We start from the raw sequence: 20675 nt of genomic DNA on the forward strand, positions 1-20675 counted from the left end.
AAAATTAAACATTTAATTATATGTTTATATGAAATTGCAATTTATAATACTGATTATATTATGATTCTATATTAAAGTATATATTATGTATATTAAACATTTTAATTTAGTTTTTGTCTTCACTAATTTAAATGACTTCTCAGCTAATGAGAGAAATTGACCTAGAGAAAGTTTCTAACACTTGATTGAATTGTGAACACTGGTCTTGATCCACTACCCAGCCATCCATGTTTTATAGTCACTAATGGAGTTATTAATTATTTCACCATATTAGAACATTTTCTATTACGTTAAACAACCTTACAAAAGTGATGGGTTCAAAAATTAGTATTCTGTGATTTACTTTCAATATTGTTTTTCTGGAAAATGAAGTTGAAAAATACTTAAAACCTCAGAAATGGTGACTTCAAGGGAATAACTCATCTGATTTGTTGCTCTTCTAGAGATTTGGGCATTTTCCTCTTATACTTTTATGAAGGTGACAACTTGGAAACAATCCAAAACCGTGCATTAGACCTGCAACTTTTCAAAGAAACACTATCATATTTTCAAAAACCTTTCCTTCTTATCAAAAATAGAAAGTTAAAAAACAAGCAAGCAAAAAAAGGAATTCTCTTTGAAAAGTTGCACCTTCTGAGTTCATAGGTTGCCCTGAGGACTACAACTTCAAAAAGAATGCCTGGAAGAATCCAATGGACTCCTGCCTGGTATTATTGATTATTTATATTTCTAGTCTCCTTTGAAGTCCCAAGAGCCTCAAGTATACCTACCTAATCAATTTTAGTGTGGAATTAGGAGGATAGGATTAATAATATTTCATCAATAACCTTCAACATAAAAATACTGGAACCCTACAGGCATACTGTTTGTTATGAAGCAGAAAAAACGATGGAACTTTGGAGCTGAGTTTCATCAGTTCCAATAGATTTCATTTAATATGACATGAAGTCAAGATCAGAGTCTTGTATTAGAAGGGAGCTCAGTGGTCAGAAGCAAATTCTTAGCTACCTTCCTTTCTCTTCATTTGTTAAGTCAATGGAACCCTTATATAACATTAGTTACATACATAATAAAATTAGTTGTTAGTCTTGGGGGATGGGAATAATTCTAAAGGCCAACCATATGTTTTGTCAGAATCTGACTACGCAATATTCTAATCCTTGGAATAATGAGCTGGGTTATAATGAGATACAGCACACTAAATTTTGTACTTGAGTAGTCAATTTTTACATAAATAGAACTTTCAAAATTGATACCAAGTGTTTCAATTAATGGAAAAAGTTCTCTGAAATTCTCCTTTACACAAAATTTTGGTTATGCTCTAGAATTATACTTTGAAAATATAATTTTCAGCATATGTTATTGCTATTTTATAAAGCAATCAATGTCCTCTACTAAACGAGGTAGTCTTTCCTACTTGAGCTCTGCCTTCCAAATTACCTTACAATCAACTACTATTTTTATTTATTCTCTTTAAATTTCTTCTGTAGATACATGGATATGTTCTTGTTGCTTTTTCTGTTAGGATATGAGTTCTTTGATAATAGGAATTGTTTTATATATTTATTTATTTATTTTTATCCCTAGAATACTGGCACATAGTAGGCACTTAATAATCAATTTGCTGATGAGCCCTTGTCTTAGTTAAAATGAATTAAAATGATTCTTCCAAAAATCAATTTTATAGTATTTCTAGTGAATCCACACAGATTTACTTCCCATGAAGGCCTAGGGCATGCTACAAAGCACAGAATTGAAGGCAGCTGCCTCTGGTAAAATTTTAACTATACAATCCTTTCTATCTTGAAAAATTTGAGAATTTTTCCATTTGAACATCATCTCTTTTTGTTACCACAGAATGACTTGGGAAGGAAAACTGTCTTCATGATAGCAACGATATATACCCTCCACAAGAACACAGAATTCAGTACCAATCTCTCATTTTAAAATCAAGGCACTGATTCACTGATTCTTTTCATAACTCATATGTGCTTTTTAACAATGAAAATCAGAACCTAATGCCAAACTAGTAAAAATTGGTTCTAAAAACATAAATAACAAAATAATTTTGCTATTTTAGAGGATTTAGATGTAGAATAGATCTTGATGACCATCTATGAAAATGGTTCAATAATTTGCCAACCAAGACACCCAGTTAGTAAGTAATATTCAGAAGAGCAAGAACAGGCTTCCCCCCCCCCCCTTCCAAGCCCAATGTTCTTTCTAGTTATGTCTTCAAGTTAATTTCTATGAAAAGTGAGATTTCCAGAACAGAAATCTGGAAAGTAACAATTATATCATCAACTGTTTCAATGAAAGAGTAGTCAAATAAGCCATATTTTGTTCATATTTTAAATTTGTTTCAATTTCCAGAGTTGGATTTTCTCCATAAAGTAGATACAACAGTCATTATGTAGAATTTCAAAGGGTGACAGTCCTTCACAATTTCAAATTATGAAAAGGCTTCTTGGCTACTGAATACATTTCTGATAGAATGTGGAAGTCAGAACCTGCTGGAGCTGTGGTATTTTATGTTCCCAGGAGGGTAATCAGCTGCTCAACAATTACATCTGTCTCTTAGGAGGATTAACTAGCTATTTAGAGATGAATGCACTTATAAAAATACTTTTTATTGTTTTTAGAGTAGACACTAAGAATGTAAACATCCTGGGGGCAAAATCTGTTTCATAATTATCTTGTATCCCTTAGTACTTGAGTTTTATAGTTACTGTAAATAAAGGGCATTAAAAAAAAATTTCTGTTGACATAGAGTTCAAAAGCTTGCAGGTTATTTTGTATTTGGTCCATGATTTCACTAGAGAATTCTCAGTAAAGAAAAACCCTCTACCAATTCAGATTAGCAACTGTTGTGGCTCTAATTTATACTTTTAAAGACTTCTTTGGGGGCTTTGAGAGGTTAAATGATTTGTCCAGAGTCACACAGCCAGTATATGTCAGAGGCGGGATATGGATCTATGTATTTCTAATTCTAAAAACAGTTCTTTGTCCACTACAGCACACTGCAGGATTTTTTAAGAGGAAAAGAAACCACTCAAACTCACTAAGAACTGAAAAAAAGATGGAATCAAATAAATGACTGCTTTCCTTAAAATAATTTCATCTGAAATTATCTGATAGACACATACTCAAATGACTAAATATGTAGATTTATTTATATTAAAATCCAATCCAGGTAATTTGTGTGTGTCTCTGCAAACAGAGAAATCTTTCTTTGTAGATATTTTGCTAATAAATATATAGACACACATAAATATATAGATATATACATACATATGGAGAGACAGAGACAGAGGGAGAATGAAATATATATATATGTGTGTGTGTGTATGCATATATACACACACACACATATATATACACACACACAGAGACAGATACAGAAAGACAGAGAGATACAAGAGAGACAGAGAGACAAAGACAGGACAGAGACATACAGAGAGAAACAGAGAGTGACAGAGAGACAGAGAGGTAGAAAGAAACAGAGATAGAAATAAGGACAGGCAGAAAAAGAGAAAGACAGAAAAAGACAGAGAGAGACAGAAAAAGGGGAGAGAAAGAGAGAGAGAAGTACAGAAAAAGACAAAGAGACAGAAAAAGGGGAGAGAAAGAGAGAAAGAGAGAGAGAGGAGAGAGAGAGAGAGAAGAGAGAGAGAGAGAGAGAGAGAGAGAGAGAGAGAGAGAGAGAGAGAGAGAGAGAGAGAGAGAGAGAGAGAGAGAGAGTCTAAAATATTTAACAGTGTGGTGAAGTGGAAATAGTGCTATATTTGAGTTAGCGGATCTTACCTATAATTAAATTTTGGGTCTGTCTCTTACTATTTGTGCAACCTTAGACAAGTCAGTTAACTGTTTTATACTCCAGTCATGTAAAATGAGATTTGGTCCCTTCCAGTTCTAAATATCTGGTCTTATATAAAATGTATTTAAAATTGATTTGATTTAAAATTATTCTAGAAAACCTCAGAATTTTACTGTATCCATGATACTACTATTTTTAAAAGCATAATCAGATATACTTGACTTTACATACAGATGTGTATATCTAGACATTCATAGTAATATCATTGTTTATCTGTAAGAAACAACTAGCATGATCAAAAGAAGAAAAAATGGAAAGAGAAAATAAAATTAAAAAATGAATCAAAACATTAGGATGAATTCAGTGTCTGTAACAATTCCGCTCTTTTATTTTAAACTGAATGAATGGAAGCAGTTTAAGTGGTATTTCAAGCAATAAGAGGTGAATGGTAATATCCTACCCTTAAATAGTACTTTTCATTTGAGAGTCTGAAGGAATTTTATACTAAGGTAGTATCCTAGTTTATCACTGAGGAGAAGAAAGCTTACATGGTATTATATTATGCTTCATTGAGTTTCTGGTAAACTGGATTCTTCAGATTCCAAGAACTGAAAGGTGTCCTGTTAGGGATGGAATCCAGCTTCTTGGCTCTGAAGTTGTCATTTTCAGTTCTAGTGAATGTTTTCACAAGGTCACATATGTTTCTCTAATAGGGTTAAATCAGATTCCTGACATTGCATAATCGACTTATGAATGTGTTAAAGCCATTCCTGATGCTATTTAGGACCCATTAAACATCCAATTATCCTTGCTGCCAGAATAATCTTGTATTAAAACAGTTATTATTATTTATTCTAGCTCCTTAAAGGCAGGGTTCCCCCCTTTTTTTTCCCTACATATTTTGATTTCTGATTTTATTTAGCTCAAATGGATATTTACATATTATACATTTTTAACCAGTTCCAGGTTATTTGAAGGATAAAATATCATCTTAAAAAAGCTAAGGCAGAGCCAAAGCAAGTCTTTCTACCAATATGCTACAAAGTTTTACTCTCCTGAAATTGGAGCTTGTTTCCCTTTTATCTGAAGACTTTGTTCCCAAATGTCCCATGTATGCTTACCTTCCTCCACTGTTCCAGTCTGTTCAGAGGCTGGTGATGGAGGTGGAGAGGGAGGCAGATTAGCAGACTCTTCAACTGCTAGAGATGGAACAATGGAGAAATGAGATTGAGCAATTCATAAGCTAGGCATATCATACTAATTTTAACTAGAGCTGTTTTGTCAATTCAAGGAAAGATAAAAAAGTAAAGTACAATGATTAACTCAATATTTTACTAGACATCTTTTTAAACTTCATAAAAGCAAAGTATTGCTTTTTCTTCTAGAAATAATCAGCAAATTAATCATCAAAAATCATCAAAATAAATGATCAAATTTCTATAGATAATGGCCATCAACTTATTCAGTTTGTCTTCTGAATGACAGATGAGTAAAATATTTACTCTTTATCACTATACTGCATTCAAATTTGCACATTAAGACTCTTGACTCTGGATTTGATCTGGAAAGGAAAGATGAAGCTCTTGCTTCACTATTTTTGACTGTCATTTGACTGTTTTAAAGTATATGATACACATTTTTGGTAAAAATTGTCAAAAAGTTGTTAAAACACGGACAGATTTTTATCTATTTACATAAAAACACAAAATGCTAGTAGTACAAGTCAACATTTTAAAGCAATTTGGAGCAAATAAAAACCACAAGCACAAGGAAAGAAGAGTATGTTAATGAAAATGTCTGCCCATCCTTTGGCCTTGACACTATAAATAATTATGAATTATCTTGGAATTAATTTAACTCTGTTAAATAAAGGTAGTATTTTTTCCTCATTAAAATTCTCATCTTCTTTAGGATACTGATTTGATATAAGGATTTTATAGAGAAAATATTTCTTGCTCAAATCATCGGCAAAAAAAATATCCATTTGAAATATATTATGGATTTTCATTTCACTTCATAGAATAGAAATTGAAATCAACTATGACTTGGAAAATAATTACTTAATCTGTAGACCTATTGCCTTACATATGATTTTCCACAGGTATAAGATACAAAAAAATCAAAACATGAATTAGATTTTCTATGAAAAACATATTCCTATGAAATCAAAGTTAAAATTATATAAGTATGTATATGTTAAGTGCTTATATAATTAACAAACTTTAGGGCCTTTAATATCATGGCCTCATTCAAAGACAATTTAACATATTTTACATATAATTTATTGGTGTATGTTATTTTAATTCTACCATAAAATTGAAAATAAAGATTTGAAGCTGTGCAGATGAAAACCCTAAATAAGCTATATGATTGGTAGGAGAGGAAATCCAAATTTAAGATGCAACGTATAACTTTAGTAGAGATGTGCAGAGGTCAGGTATACTTACCTATTGGCTTAATATATGTGCTTTGTGTTATATAAACATCTTATTCTTCCCCCCCCTCTCAATTTTATGTGTCTTCAGGACCTTCTAGTCATGGATATCAATCCTTTCAAACTTCCCACTTTTCCAAAATACCTAAAGTACCTTTGTTTCAAGGATTTAAAAACTGTTTTGTTTAATGAAAATTTTGATAGTACCAATGAAAATGGTTCATTGGTATAAAATTCAAATGAGTATGCAACAATTGCTCTTAAGTAAATATAATAGAAAATCAGCCTCCACACAGAGAGAGGAAAGATAGTTACTACTTGTTCCAAAATAGTCTTGGATATGATTTGGATTCTAAGAGAATGTAGCCAGCAATACAACTGGAGTAGTGTAAACCACAGCAAACAGGGAATTAGGTACCAGAATTATGCACTAGTTTTAGAAGTTTTAGCTACTTTCATATATGGTTTAGGCTAAATAGCTAATGAAGTCTCTTCTAATTCTCAAATTCTGTGATTCTACAATCTGTGACATAGCTTCATTTCCTCCTAAGTATGTGATTCTAAATATATTATTTTATTTTTCTAATTCATGGTTTTCTCTCTTGTAAAATGGGTTTGATAATATAATCTACCTTGTAATGTTGCTACAGAGATAACACTTTGGAAAGCACTATACAATATGAAATTTTGTTATTGATATTGGAACTATATTTTCAGTAATTCTCTTAAAAGAAAATGTAAGCCAATGCAAAAAGTAATGTCAAGCCAAGTCTATGATATCTTTAATTCAATTCAATAAATGTTTTTTTGAAGATCTACTGTGTGAAGAAAAATGTTAGCTGGAAGAGGAGACTGAGAGTTAGACAAAATGATTATTCCACCTTCATTAAGTTTTCAGTTTAACATGGTCAGAAGGAACAAACATAGATTAATATAATACACATAAAGTACAAGACAAAATATTGTATTAAGTCTGAAACAGTGGTGTTTTCCGGGCTGCATAAGTGCTGTTGGAAGTGGACTTTGTAGGCTGGGTAGAAACTCAAGGAAAAGATAAAAGGCATATTTAGGAAACAAAGAATAATCTACTTTGACTTGCATATAGGGGAGTAGGAAAGTGGACTGCTACCAGTGGGAAGAGGGCCTTGAATGACAAAGAAGTTTGAATTTTACTTCATAGTTATTAGGAAGCTACTGAAGAGTTTGTTGTTTGCTTGACTAAAAAGAAGGATAAGACTTCATCAGGAAGCTGAGCTTGGTCTCAGAAGGATAGATTAGAGGGAGAGGAAAATGGACCTCTGGACTTTAGTTGCCCCATTTATAAGAAAAGGAGTGGAATAGACTACATGACTTTTAAGCTCCTTCCACCTTTTAATCCTAAAATACTTGGATGTTCTTGAAATAGTCCAGGATGTGAATAATAAGGGCCTATACTCGAGAGCATAACAGTTGAAATAAGAGCAAAAGATGGAGGAGAGATCTAGAAGTTATGAAACCGGTACTTGATATTCAGTTGGAAATAAGAAAAAGGGGGAAGAAAGATTCTTTCTTTATGGTTAAAGATATGCAGTTATAATATGGCTCTTTCATGATTGAACTATAGTTCTAGTTGACCTACTTCTCAGTTGATGAAAGAACTGAGAGAACTAATTAGGGTAGAAACTCAAAACCTACTTACTCCAAAGGGCACTAAGGATAGTCAGAACTTCCTGCTTCTAAAAAATGGACTGAAGCCTAGCATGTCACAGCAACCTTAACTACTCCTATGAAGCAGAATTGATACAGATTGAGGACCAAATAGAGAAAGGAAGTACAAATAACCCTGGCAAGCTCCTGGATTTACCTATAGGGAGTCCTGCAGGTTGGTCTTTATGCTGGGCTTCTTTCTCTTGTTCACCTTTGAGGACTGCAACAGCTTCCGCAGTTACTACTTGGACTATTCTTGCAGATACTTCCTCTGTAATAAACAGTGGCAAAAGGAGAAGCAGAGAGGATTATCAATGCAATGAAAAATTGGTGGAGAAAGGGGAAATATCACCAAAAACGGTTTTCTAAACTTGCTTTCTCCAACTTGAACAAAAATATGTTTAAAAAAGGAGATTGTTTAAAAGAACTATTCTAAAAAATAATTAAAACTCTTTGTGTAGGCAAATAAAAAAGATACAAAGAACAGTAATCAGGAAAATATAAAATGATGTTAGTAACATCAAGACTTATTAATTTTATTTGATTGAAAGTTTAATGCAATTCAACAAACAATTATTTGTTGCCTATTATGTACAGAAAATATTGTGGTAGGGCACTGGGGGGATGACAAAGACCTTGATCATAATCCTGACATTATTGAGTATATACCTCAGTAAAAGAAATAAAAAAAATGCATACATGCAAATAACTACAATAGAAAATAAAATATGATAAGTACATAATGACCACTTATCTTCAACTTATAAGGACAAACCAAAGTTAAATTCTACAAACAGCTCCTCTCCTAGGTAGATGGAATAAGGGTAGATATTTCCAGAGTATCTATTCTTCTGACATAGGTTTTGAGCCTTGATGAAATCAGGCTTTCCTTTGTATAACAGGAAGAAGACTTGAATGAAATTTTCTTGAAAGAAAAATACCCAAGAATGAGAAAGTTTTATAGGACTTTCCAAAGTTTATGTTGTCTGATATAGTTAATAGGCCTTCATGAATCTAGGTTTACTGGTATATCATAAGAGAAAGACATGAGGGAGGAATTCTTGAAGTAAAAGTGCTAAAGAATGAAAACTAAACCTATGGAAAGTCTGGCTAGAAAAACCACCCTAGACATATAAGGATGAAGGATGTTAATGACAAGACTTCCTCACCTTTATAAAGTATTTTCCTAAAAAAATACTTTGAGAAAATTGTTGGCAAAACTGTTATTACCACTACTTTGAAGATCAGGAAACTGAGGCCCAGGAACAGTTAGTGGCTTGTTAAAAGTAAGAGAATAAATAATTGGCAAAGCTAGGATTTGATCCTGGGTAAGCTTTTAAATCATGTACTGTGCTGTAATTTTATTTTAATGTGGACTAATGTTATCTATTCATGTTAAATACAGAACTAAGAAGAAGAATAAAAAATAACTTTACATCTTGATTTCTAATTTAAAGATTTTGGAAATGAGATCACACTTCCTTATATACTACATGAGTAGGCCTACACACCTAAAAAGAAGAAAATCATATGACATTTTAAAGTTCATAATCAATTGCATATTGTTGGTTGGCAAATATATTCACACATATTACATATATGTATGTATGTATGTTCATATGACATTTATTTGCTCCAACAGATTTTAAAAGAAGATAATTGTTTTGACCTTTTCATATTTGCCTGATATTTCATCTCAATTTAACCCATTCTTTATCACCATAATTTTACATAGCGATTGCATAATTTGGATAGAAACTTTTAGGGTACTGATCAAAAAGTAAGTATATTTAAACTAAGTTGAGTTAAGAGTTTCACTGAATTCTGTCCACTTATTTTATTAGGTTATTGATTTAATTAATTTGGAGATTATTTAAAGTTAACAAATGTATATTGTACTCCAAAGACAAAGCTTGAAGAAAAGGGTAAAATCTCCAACTGACAAGCATTTATTAAGAGATTATGATATGCTAAACACTGTGCTTGGTGTAGAACAAAAAGAATATACAAATACAAAGATTAAACAGTATCTGCCCTAAAAGAGCTTAGAAACAATATGTACATAGAAAACTAAGCACAAAATATATGGAAAGTAATTTCTAGGGGGAAGACACTAGCAAATGGGGTGGAGGTGGAATCAGTTAGATTTCTTGTAGGAGGTAAAGCTTGAGTTGTTCTTTGAAGAAGATAAGATTCTATTAGGAGATCTGAAGAAAGAGGGTATTCAATGCCTAGAAGAAAGCTTTTGGGACAGACGAGATTATGGGAATTTAAAATGGATGTAAGTGTTGATTATGAGAAACAGCGAACAAATCAGTTTTCTTAGATTGTAGAATACATATAGAATAGGGTGCAAAAATCGTTTTCATGAAAAAATGGAAAGGTGGACTGGTCTTTGAGCCAATCAGAAGAGTTTGTGCTTTTACAAAGGCAAGAATCATTGGAACTTCTTTGTAACTGTGTATCATCTTTGTAACTGTATGAAGGATGGACTGGAGAAGGAGAAAATAAAGGTTGATATAACAATTGGAAGGTTATTGTAATTGTCAAAATAAGAGATGGTGAAAGCTTGAACTACTTTGGTGGCTATATGGAGGCAAGCTCAATTATGGGGGTAGAATTAACAAGACTTGGTGACTGATTGCAAATGAGAGGCAAAGGAGAGGGAAGAATTAAGGAAAATTCCAACATCACATACTCGGAGAAATTTAATTCTGTGTTTAATGTTCATCCATAGTCAATTGGGTATGAATGTGCAGAAATAAGATTGAAGTTGTCTAACCTGTTTTTTCTTCAAATGTTAATGAAGCATTTTATTTTGTATACTCATAGTCATTTTCCCTTATGTCAAATTCCACTGAATTCTCCCTTGCAACAATGAAAAACAGTTAAGCAAAACTGACAAGTAAAGTGACAGCATTTAACAATATAAACATTCTATAACCATGGTTTCTCACTTCTGTCCTCAAAGGAGAATTAGGATGTATTTTATAATCAGTTCTACAGGGATAAGATTGATTCATTTCTTTTAAGTTTTTATCAATGATTATGCAAATCAAATGTCATCTAAACTACTACTGTAACAGATATAGGTTCTTAAAGACTGGGGGAAAACAGTGGTTCACAGTGTGGTATATGTAGTCAGGAATAACTGGATTCAAGTCCCTTGTAGATTTAGCTACCTCATCTGGAAATGAGGATAGTAATAGCATATGATTCATGGGGGTGTGAGGATCAAATAAGGATAGAGCATTGGACACCTTAAAGTCACTATCATTATCATCAGGTCAGAATAGAAAAATGTTTATGAACCTAAATGTAATGTATAAAGCACTTGAATAAGATTTCAACCTTTAATCTTCCACTAACTAATCATGGACACAACATGATGATTTCACATGATTTATTCATCCATCAAATATTTATTAAAAACCTATTATGTTTGAAGCTCTGCCAAAGAAGCTGACCAAAGCTCCATTTTCATGTCATTTCTTATCTACACATTCCTTTAAAAAATGATGAATGGAAAAAATGTCATTGACACGGGCAAAGCCCTGGAAGTGATCTAGTCCAACTTCTCAATTTTTGGTAAAGAAAACAAATCTAAAAACCTAACCTACTGCTAGGGTTAGACTGCTAAATGCCAGAACAGAGTCATGAACTCAAGGAAATAATGTTATCAGTTCATATATACATACATACATACATATATCAATATCTATCTATTTGTCCATCTGTCTACCTACCTATATATACACACACACACACACACACACACACACACATCAATCACTTGAAAAAGAGGTTGCTTCCTAATAAAATTTTAATTGAAGTTGAAGGCTAACCTTCTCCTAGATCATTACCCCAAATTCACATGCAAAAATAACAGATTATCATACACAGAGAAGGTGCCAAGCAATATGCATTGAAAAAGGAAGTTTTCCTATTAGGAATTCTCTGTACCAACAAAATCACAGGACTAGTTCCATCATATTCACACATGGTAGTAGAGACATTGTTTTGGATTTTTAAATGTGTGTACTGCTTTTTTTTTGAGGATTACAAAAGTAAATATAACCAGTAGCAGTCCCCAAAAGTAAAGTCTGAGATAGGTAAATATTTACATGTCTCATAGCCTAGATATTATGTAACTTGCCCCAAAATGAAATGAAATAAAATTTTATTTTAGGTCATTAAAAAAAACAATAGCCTCCCCAAAATTTTATCTTTAGAAGATATGTTGGAGATAGGAGAGTGGGGGGGGATTAGGATAGAGGTATAAGGAAATTATTTTTACTTTTTCCATTTCCCATCTCAAAGACTGGTTGCCTGATTGAATGACTCAATGAACTTTCATAATTCCTTTCTCCCTTCAACTATACAAAAGAGAGGTTGGTGTTTTCTCATCTTATTATCAAGAGCCATTTTGTATTTTATCTCCCTGGAAAAATTTCTGAAATTCCTCCCTTTTATTAATTGCCAAAGCAAAGGAAAAAATGAAATCAACCTAAAGGTTAAATAAAATGGAAGACGAAGACGAGAAGTAAATAGCCACTTATTTGAGATCAGTGGTCTCTTCCCTAAAGCACTAGAAAGAAATGGTAAACCATTCCAATAATTTTTTTTGCCACAAACCCCCTTGTGCAGCATTGTTTTGATATGGTCTACAGGGTCACAAAGAATTAGACACAATTGAAGAACATTCTCGTCCTTGAAGCAACATAATCTTCCTGAGAAAATGTATTCACTTCTGATAGAATGTTAATGTATTTATGGTAAATCACTCGTTCCCAAACATCAAGTTAGATAATCAGAAAAATCTGTAATTTATATGATAGAGGTACATATCTGTTTTAATCTATCAAAAGAGGTCACCTTGATCTTAATTTAGTGATCACTTTATGTTTGTCTAGCAGTGATTCATACCCATGGAACTAACGTGGGCTCTTGGTCAACTTCATCTATGCAATGCATCTGTGCAACCTATTTGATACTTATTAAAAAGTACAATATTCAGTTGTTGAGAGTAGGATATGCTTTATCATTGGTATTTATTTTATTCCTTTATTTGGAGGGAACTGCCCAAAGAAACTTTTTCCTTTTAATTACATTAAGGGTATAAGTTTATTATATAAAATGGCATTACATAGTCTATACAATATAGTATTACATAAATATTTTAAATACTGATACTTAAATCATAGATTCCAATAGCACTGAGATTTTTGAAATGAGAATTTCACAGCTTGTAATTGCAGAGCTTGTTCATTCTATAGCTTAGCAAATAATTTTTAGGAGTTATAGTTCAAAAATTCATCACCTCTCTGCCAATCTGATGATAAGTCTCTTGAATCTGATTGATTAGGCATAGTGTAAAATAGATAGAGTGCTGTGCCTGAGGTGACCTTTGATGTTTAAAAAGCTGTGTAGCCATAGGCAAGTCACTCACCCTCTGCATGCTTCAGTAACTCTCTAAGCCACAGATAGATAAATCTCTCCACAAAATCACACAAAATGTTTTGTGTATTCACAGAAGATTTTCCAGACTTTGGATCTATGATCTACTTCAATCATACAACACTGGTTAACAGCTAAGTCTCATCACTCACGCTGATAAAATTCCTTTGTGCAATCTGGGGACAGGGAAAGTGTATAATATTGTTGTGAGGAAGTCACAAAAAATAAAATTTTAATCAGAGTAAATAAAAAATAAAACCAAACACTTTTTAGGGAGTTTTAGCAAGTAAAGTTGATTCTGGGGTTTCTCTGGGATAGATATTTTGTGACAGAGAAAGCTCAGTCACAGTGACAAAAACAGTAAGTTCACTGAAAAAAAGAAGAGAGAGCCTCATCCTAATGGAATTTATAAATAGGAGAACTACTCTGGAATTGATATCCTTAGATAATGGCTACAGGGACGTAGGCTTTTAGTTAGGGTTCAGTTAAAGTTCAGGAAAGAGTAATGACAAATATACAAAACAAATTCAGGGCAAAGAGATTCATAAAACCCAAACACTGGAAATCTGACAATTTAAAGAGCTTTTTGTTTGTTTTAATTATGGGCTTTTGTTTCCTACATGCCAAATTTAGTCTCCAGTCAATTCTCTTTTTTCCTCTCTGTTATAGCTTCCCCAGTTCTTATGTCCTAAATAAATAGCAACGAACAGTCAATAAAAAGAAAAACCAAGAATTAAGTTCAGGAAGGTAGGTATAACATCTTCTCAAAATTGTGTATATCATTATCTTTTTCCATTCAAAATACTGTGGTACTCTACCTCCACTTTTTAAATAGTGGCAGAGATGGTGATAGTGAGGGAACCCTCAAAGAAGAGATAAAGGATATGATCATTTCTGCTTCTTTTGCTATTGTGAAACTGGTATAGACCTATTTTCTAAGGATACAAACTAAATAGCAAAATGAGTAATTACACATAGAGGTCATGGGGTAAGGATCCAGAATTCTGGAAAGCAATATTCAATGAACTTGTCCAAAAGTATTAAAGAATTCAAGAGCTAGAGAGATCATAGAAGCTATTTAGGCTGACCTATTGAAAATTAAGAACCATTTTACAACATCGATAGGATGTTGTATTATCAGAGGTAATCATCCATCATCTGCTTGAATGCCTAAAGTGATAGAGAACTCATTAACATAAGGGACAGCTTATTGTACTCATAGGTAGCTTGTTTACTACTACTATTACTATTACTACTACTACTACTACTACTACTACTACTACTACTACTACTACTATTACTGCTGCTGCTGCTATTACTATTAACTAATATTTACATAACATAGTGCTTACTATGTATTAAGCAGTTTATAATTATTATCTCATTTGATCCTCACAACAACCTTGGAAAATAGTTATTATTGTAATCCTCATTTTATAATTGAGGAAACTGAGGCAGGTAGAGGTCAAGTAATTTGCTCAGGATCACAACAGCCAGTAGATATCTGAGACTGGATTTGAACTCAGGTTTTCCTGACTTTATGCCCAACACTCCATTCACTGCTCCATTTGCTTCTGTGAAACCTCTAGCAATTGTTCCTCATTCTAACTTTTGGGGTTAAGTAGAATGACTTCCTCTTTCCCATTATGGTCTTTTAAATTATACAATGATAGTGATTTAATGATTTTTGGAATGGTGGTGAGTCCCTTCTCCATCCTGATGTTATTTTCAAGAAATACCTCTAGGTCTCTTCCTTCTCTAGAGCCTCTATTAGAATGCAAGCTCCTTAAGGGCTTGAACCATTATTTTTTCCTTTGTCTTCTCAGCATTAATACCTGCTAGGAAATATGAATTAAATAAGTGCTGGGTGATTTGACTATGTTCTAATTTATTTACATCTTTCCTCAAGTGTGAATTTTATTTTGAACTTTATGTGTTTTGATTCATGAAAAATTCTTTACTTGGTGACACAGCAAAGGAGAATGACAATAACAAAATACCTATCTATCTATCTGTCTGTCTGTCTACTTATCATCTATGTATTTATCCATCTATTTATGCTATTATGAAGTAAAGGCAGCTGGATGGCACAGTAGATAGAGTGGTGGCCCAAGAATTAAGAAGACTCATCTTTGTAAATTCAAATTCTCAGATACCTATCAGCAGTGTGACATTGGATAAGTCACTTCATCCTATTTGCCCCAATTTTCTCATTTATAAAATGAGCTGGAGAAGGAAATGGCAGATCACTCCAATATCTTCACCAAGAAAATCCCAAATGGAATCACAAATAGTTGGACACTACTGAAACAGTTGAATAATGTTACATAGGTGAATGAAGAAAGTAGGTGACAAAATCTACTCAACAAAAGGACTTCTTGACATCTGAAAAGCAGTGACAATCTATAAAAGGCAATGTTTTCTTATTCATATCATATTAATTATATCAATAAAATATGGAACTTGGTTCCAAAGATAATATTTCCTAGGAAAAAACATCCTCCTTGCCCTATATTTTGGAGACAATCTTCATTTAAGTTACTTCATCTCAGTGTATATGGCATACATAGAGACACATTTGACATGTGTCTCCCTGCCATGCTAATAATGATCTATTCACTGAAAAACTGTTTTATCACCACTCTACTAAGAGTATTTACAGCTATTGACATTTAATTTATTTCAACTGTAATGCTCTAAATGTACATAATATATTTTCTACAATATCTTTCCTGGCATTAGAAAAGGTCCTGAGGCACTAAACTGCCCAGACATTTATTACTATTTCAAACTATGAGATTCTTTCATCATTATGACTCATTCTTCACTACTTCAGTGAGTATTTTCAATCTATTCTAAAACTGTCTTAGAGCCCTAGTGAAATAGCTCCTCAGTACCAAACAGACATTTGTTACCTCCCCATATAATTCTATCAAAATTGCTCCCCACTACGCCCTGACGATAAATACGGCAGATTTGGAACTTGCCCAGTGGCAGTGGAAATTTACAGTAAGCTCCCAAAAATAGCTTCCGAAGAGAACATGTTATCTCACCTCTTTTCAGCCTCAGTTTATTCCTCTATAAGATGAAAGAATGAAGTATTTGGATTAGATAATCTCTAAGATCATTTCTAGCTCTGATATGCAATGATTCAAAATATATGAGTCCCATTTCGGGCACACACAGAACTTTTTTTTTTTTTTCTCCAATGTGTAACCTTTAGCTTATCATCAAGACCAGCTGTGATTGCTTGAATATTCACAATTTTACTAATTAGATTCAGAACAAGAAATCCAAAGAAAATTGGCAAATTCTAAAGAAAATCCCCGAGAGGGTGTTTATGCTGATTTTTTGCAGGCTGTAGTTTAAAGATGAGAGCGAGGTACAATGACAATAAATACAACCAGATGGAAAGAAAAGCCGACAATTTTGCTATGTTTAAGGAGGAAAAGGTATAATAATACTATGTGAAAAGAAATAAAATAAAGCAAGTCTGCCATAAGCTTATGAAACAAGGAAAAACAGAACATTTTCAGACAGAATGCTCCTGTCAAGAAAAGGTTTCTCTCAGTAGGGTACAGAACCGTTACCCAGGAAACCAATGCTAATTGCTGGCAACATGGAAACTTGTCAACAAGGAAAGCACTGTGTAGTGTATAGCTCTCTGCTAAATAAATGCTCTTGATTAATCCCCAAAACAAGGAAATAAGAAAAATTCTTTGCTCTTAACCACTGGTTAATTTGAAAAGTAAATGGTGCCCATGAAACTTGTTTCTTCACATGCAATTGATAATGAAGGAAACTGAGGGACCAGCTTGCCTTTTGGTTTTCTTGGCACTTCTGCATTAAAAAATCCATAATATATGCCAGATTCTCTGGTCTCATCTCTGGCCAGACTCCTATTAATTATAAAAGGAATCTGACCACAGTACAAAATGAAGAGTTTGATCTGTTAGCTTTCTCCAAGGACATTTATTATTAAAAACAGGTATGCACATTTAATTTTCTGGATAACTGATATAACACGATGTAGTCTAACAGATATACCCTTCTGGTTAGTATACAACTCCTCATATAGAACAATGCATTAGAAATTGCACTGACTGGCAATATTTAGATTTTTTATATTTCTAATAAGGGTAAATGAAATACATGGATATTGTGGTGAAATCATATGCCCTTTATGACTTTTCTCTGTGGCATCTAGTAGCTTACTTTTAATGAAATGACCAAAAACACGTATATAGTCAACATGCTTTGTCTCTTTTCCAGGAAATGAGCTTTTTTCAAGATCAATCAGGTATTGATTTGTTCATTCAATAAATATTTACTGAGTGTCTATGCACAAGTCACATTGTTAGGTCCAATAGGGGATATAGAGCTAAATATCACATAATATTTGTTTTTAAGGACCTTAAACTTTAGTAGATAGGGCAGAAGATAGGTATTTTCACATTTTTTTCAATGGTATTGATGCTTTGGGCTGAGATTTATCCATAATTCTGCCTGGACATTCATTTAGGAAATTAATATCCTAGAATTTGAATTATAGTTTATGTCAATGCAAGATTTTTTCTTCTGTGTGCTTCTTTATTAGGGTAAACTCTAAAGCTAGCTTCCTTGTCACCATCTTCTATTCAAATAAAAGTCTTTGAGCATTACATTAGCTTTCTAAGGTTTAATATAGAGAATTGGCAACACACACAACATTTGAAAGGGTAAAAGTGAAAAGACAAAGATGTTAGATCATGGAAATAGCCACATGAAGCCAATAGTTCACAAGGGAAGAAAAGATACATGAAAGATGAGACTAGCAATGACTTCTTTAGATCTTAATAGAGTAAGAAGACTTCAGAATCCTTCCAATCCTAAATTTGTGATCTTTAAAACAAAGCTATTAATAGACATTTCCCAGGACTGGCACCCAGTTGGGGAAAGGGAAAGACTAGAGCTCAGTAAATTATGATGGTAATTGGAAGAGTAAATTAGCATTTGAAACCCAGATCTTTCTGACTCCAAGTTAGTGTATTAACTACTATAGTATCTGGGTGTCTTTACTGCTGTGATGTTGTACAGATCCCTCCTCTGCTTCCTATTCATAATGGGAAGGTAACTATTGGTTCCAGAAGAATATTTTGACAGAACACAAGCATTAGCAGGTTCTACTAAGCCAGGTCTGAAAACCAACTTGTGTCTATCACCTGATCCCTAGAAGAATGGATAGCTGGTGATACTATTTGGCCATAATGACTCAGAGAGAATATACTAAAACACAGAGAGGTTAAGATTGGCACACTAATGAAACCATGTACCATTTAAAATACCAAAGAATCTTAGAAAAGGTCTAAATAAGTATATGTAATTACTAGTAGAGAATGTAATTGTGGAGAAACTGAGGCAAGATAGAGATTAGAGTTTTTAATATTTTATTTGGATTTCTGAGAGGGAGAGATTGTGCTAGGGGCATACTGCCCCCAGGGCTGATGTCCAAAGCATCAAGCAGGAAATGTGTTTTCAATGACATATATATATACACAGTAGCTAAACAAAGTGTGTGTGTGTGGGGGGGTGGAGTCCAAACTCTGGTGAGCAGGAATCTCCAGGCAGGAATCATCAATATGGTTCTGACAGGTGGGAGGGTAGTACCATAAATTCAAACAAACTGGGAGTTAAAGAGGTGTCCAGCTTAGAGCCAGGAAGTCTGGACTCTCCCTTATCTTGAGTTTACACAATTTATAACTTTAGAGTAAATAGCCCTGAGTTATATCAATCTTAATGAACCAGAGGGGGGGGTTTGCAACTAAGGGGATTGAGGTAGAACAATTGGGGAAACTGAGACAGAACCAATTAGGGAAACTGAAGCAGGACAATTTAGGGAAACTAAGGCAGAACAATTAGGGAAACTGATAAACTGTGACACAAGACCACACAACCATTAAGTAAGGATGGCAAGTGGTAAAAGAAGTTTTTAATTGGAAGGGTCATTATATGATCATTTCTATTAATTAAAGAAATAAAAGAAATGCTAATTTCTTTCAAAGTTTTTGTTTGAATTTATAGTGATGACAAAAAAGCAAAGGCATGTATAAAAGTTCACCTTTCCAATGACAAATACAATCTAGAATGAAAGTGCTTCTTTTGACCCTCAATTTATAAAGAAACTTTGACAAGAAATCTTTATAAGGTGACAGTTTACTTAAAGAGCAAAGGAAATCAGTGATAGAAAATATAAAAGTTTTCTTTGACAATTCATTTTTTAACATAAAGATATCTATTTACTAATTTTGCTTTGAGATCTGCTGAATTAAAATTGGACAGTAGTGGTTTCAGTTGGACACAGAGAAAACTATGTTATTATTAATGAATCTGATAGTTTAATTATAGAGGATCAGCAGGATTTAGTGGATAGAGATCTGTCCCTGAAACCAGGAAGTCCTGGGTTTAAATCCTGTTTTTGAAACATTCTGATTGTTTGGATGCAGCTTCTAGGAGAAATATAGCAGTAATCTTAAGGTCCCCAGACCTTAGTTCTAACAAAGTGTTTGTCAATGATTCTAAAGTCTCCTACCCTTAGGAATACCATAGTATATAGTTGTACAAATATTGCTGACTGTCAGACAGACAAATCTGTTGGTGGTGATAACCAAGTTCCTGAGACAATAATGAATAGACCATCCCTCAAACCTACTTGTAAACCATAAAATTAGCAAATAAGTAACATGAAGCTCTAGTTTCTCTAACTTTTCCTATAAACGTATTTTCTTGTTCCTGGCTCTTTGCTAAATCTCTTTACAAATCCTTTTGCAAATTAGCATTACAATTGTAGTGTCTTTCCCCTTCCCCTTCCCCCATGCCATGTGGTATCTTTCCTAACTTCACTATACTTCCCAATCCCACTTTTCCTCCTTACAGCTAACTCTTTTAGATGCTAAATCTCTTTCAGGGTTCAGCCTGACAGCTAAGGGCATTCCCCAATCTCAAAGGATATTCCCTTTCTATAGGGTAATTATGAATTCCACTGAGGAAGTTGTGTTATATGCTCTTCTGCTCTATTTCATATTTACCTTATCTGGTATTTATTGTTTTCCTCCATTTTGTCTGTAACCTATTCCTCTAAATAACTCTACTTTTTGCCAAAAACAATGGCCATTGTGAATTCTTCACATGACCAAACTCCAACATTTGGGGCTTGCCATTATTTGATGCCAAATCCTAAATCATGGATCATATCACTGATTATGTAACTCTGGACAAGGAAATTAATTTTGGAGTGTTTTTGGC

General features: G+C 33.2%; 1 protein-coding gene across 38 annotated transcripts in view; it reads right to left on the minus strand.

Annotated features, from left to right (window-relative positions):
- Positions 1-20675, minus strand: part of MAP2 (microtubule associated protein 2) — a 352478-nt gene that overhangs the window by 56751 nt on the left and 275052 nt on the right. For 24 of the 38 annotated variants that reach the window (XM_074298867.1, XM_074298864.1, XM_074298865.1 and 21 more), the window contains 2 exons: positions 8095-8208; positions 4939-5016 (listed from right to left, as the gene is read on the minus strand). In XM_074298867.1, the coding sequence (XP_074154968.1) occupies positions 4939-5016; positions 8095-8208 (192 nt within the window). The remainder of the gene's footprint in view (positions 1-4938; positions 5017-8094; positions 8209-20675) is intronic. The other 14 variants (XM_074298868.1, XM_074298866.1, XM_074298853.1 and 11 more) reach the window with 3 other exon arrangements.

Source organism: Sminthopsis crassicaudata, chromosome 3, assembly GCF_048593235.1.
Source record: "Sminthopsis crassicaudata isolate SCR6 chromosome 3, ASM4859323v1, whole genome shotgun sequence".
Lineage (NCBI taxonomy): Eukaryota > Metazoa > Chordata > Mammalia > Dasyuromorphia > Dasyuridae > Sminthopsis > Sminthopsis crassicaudata.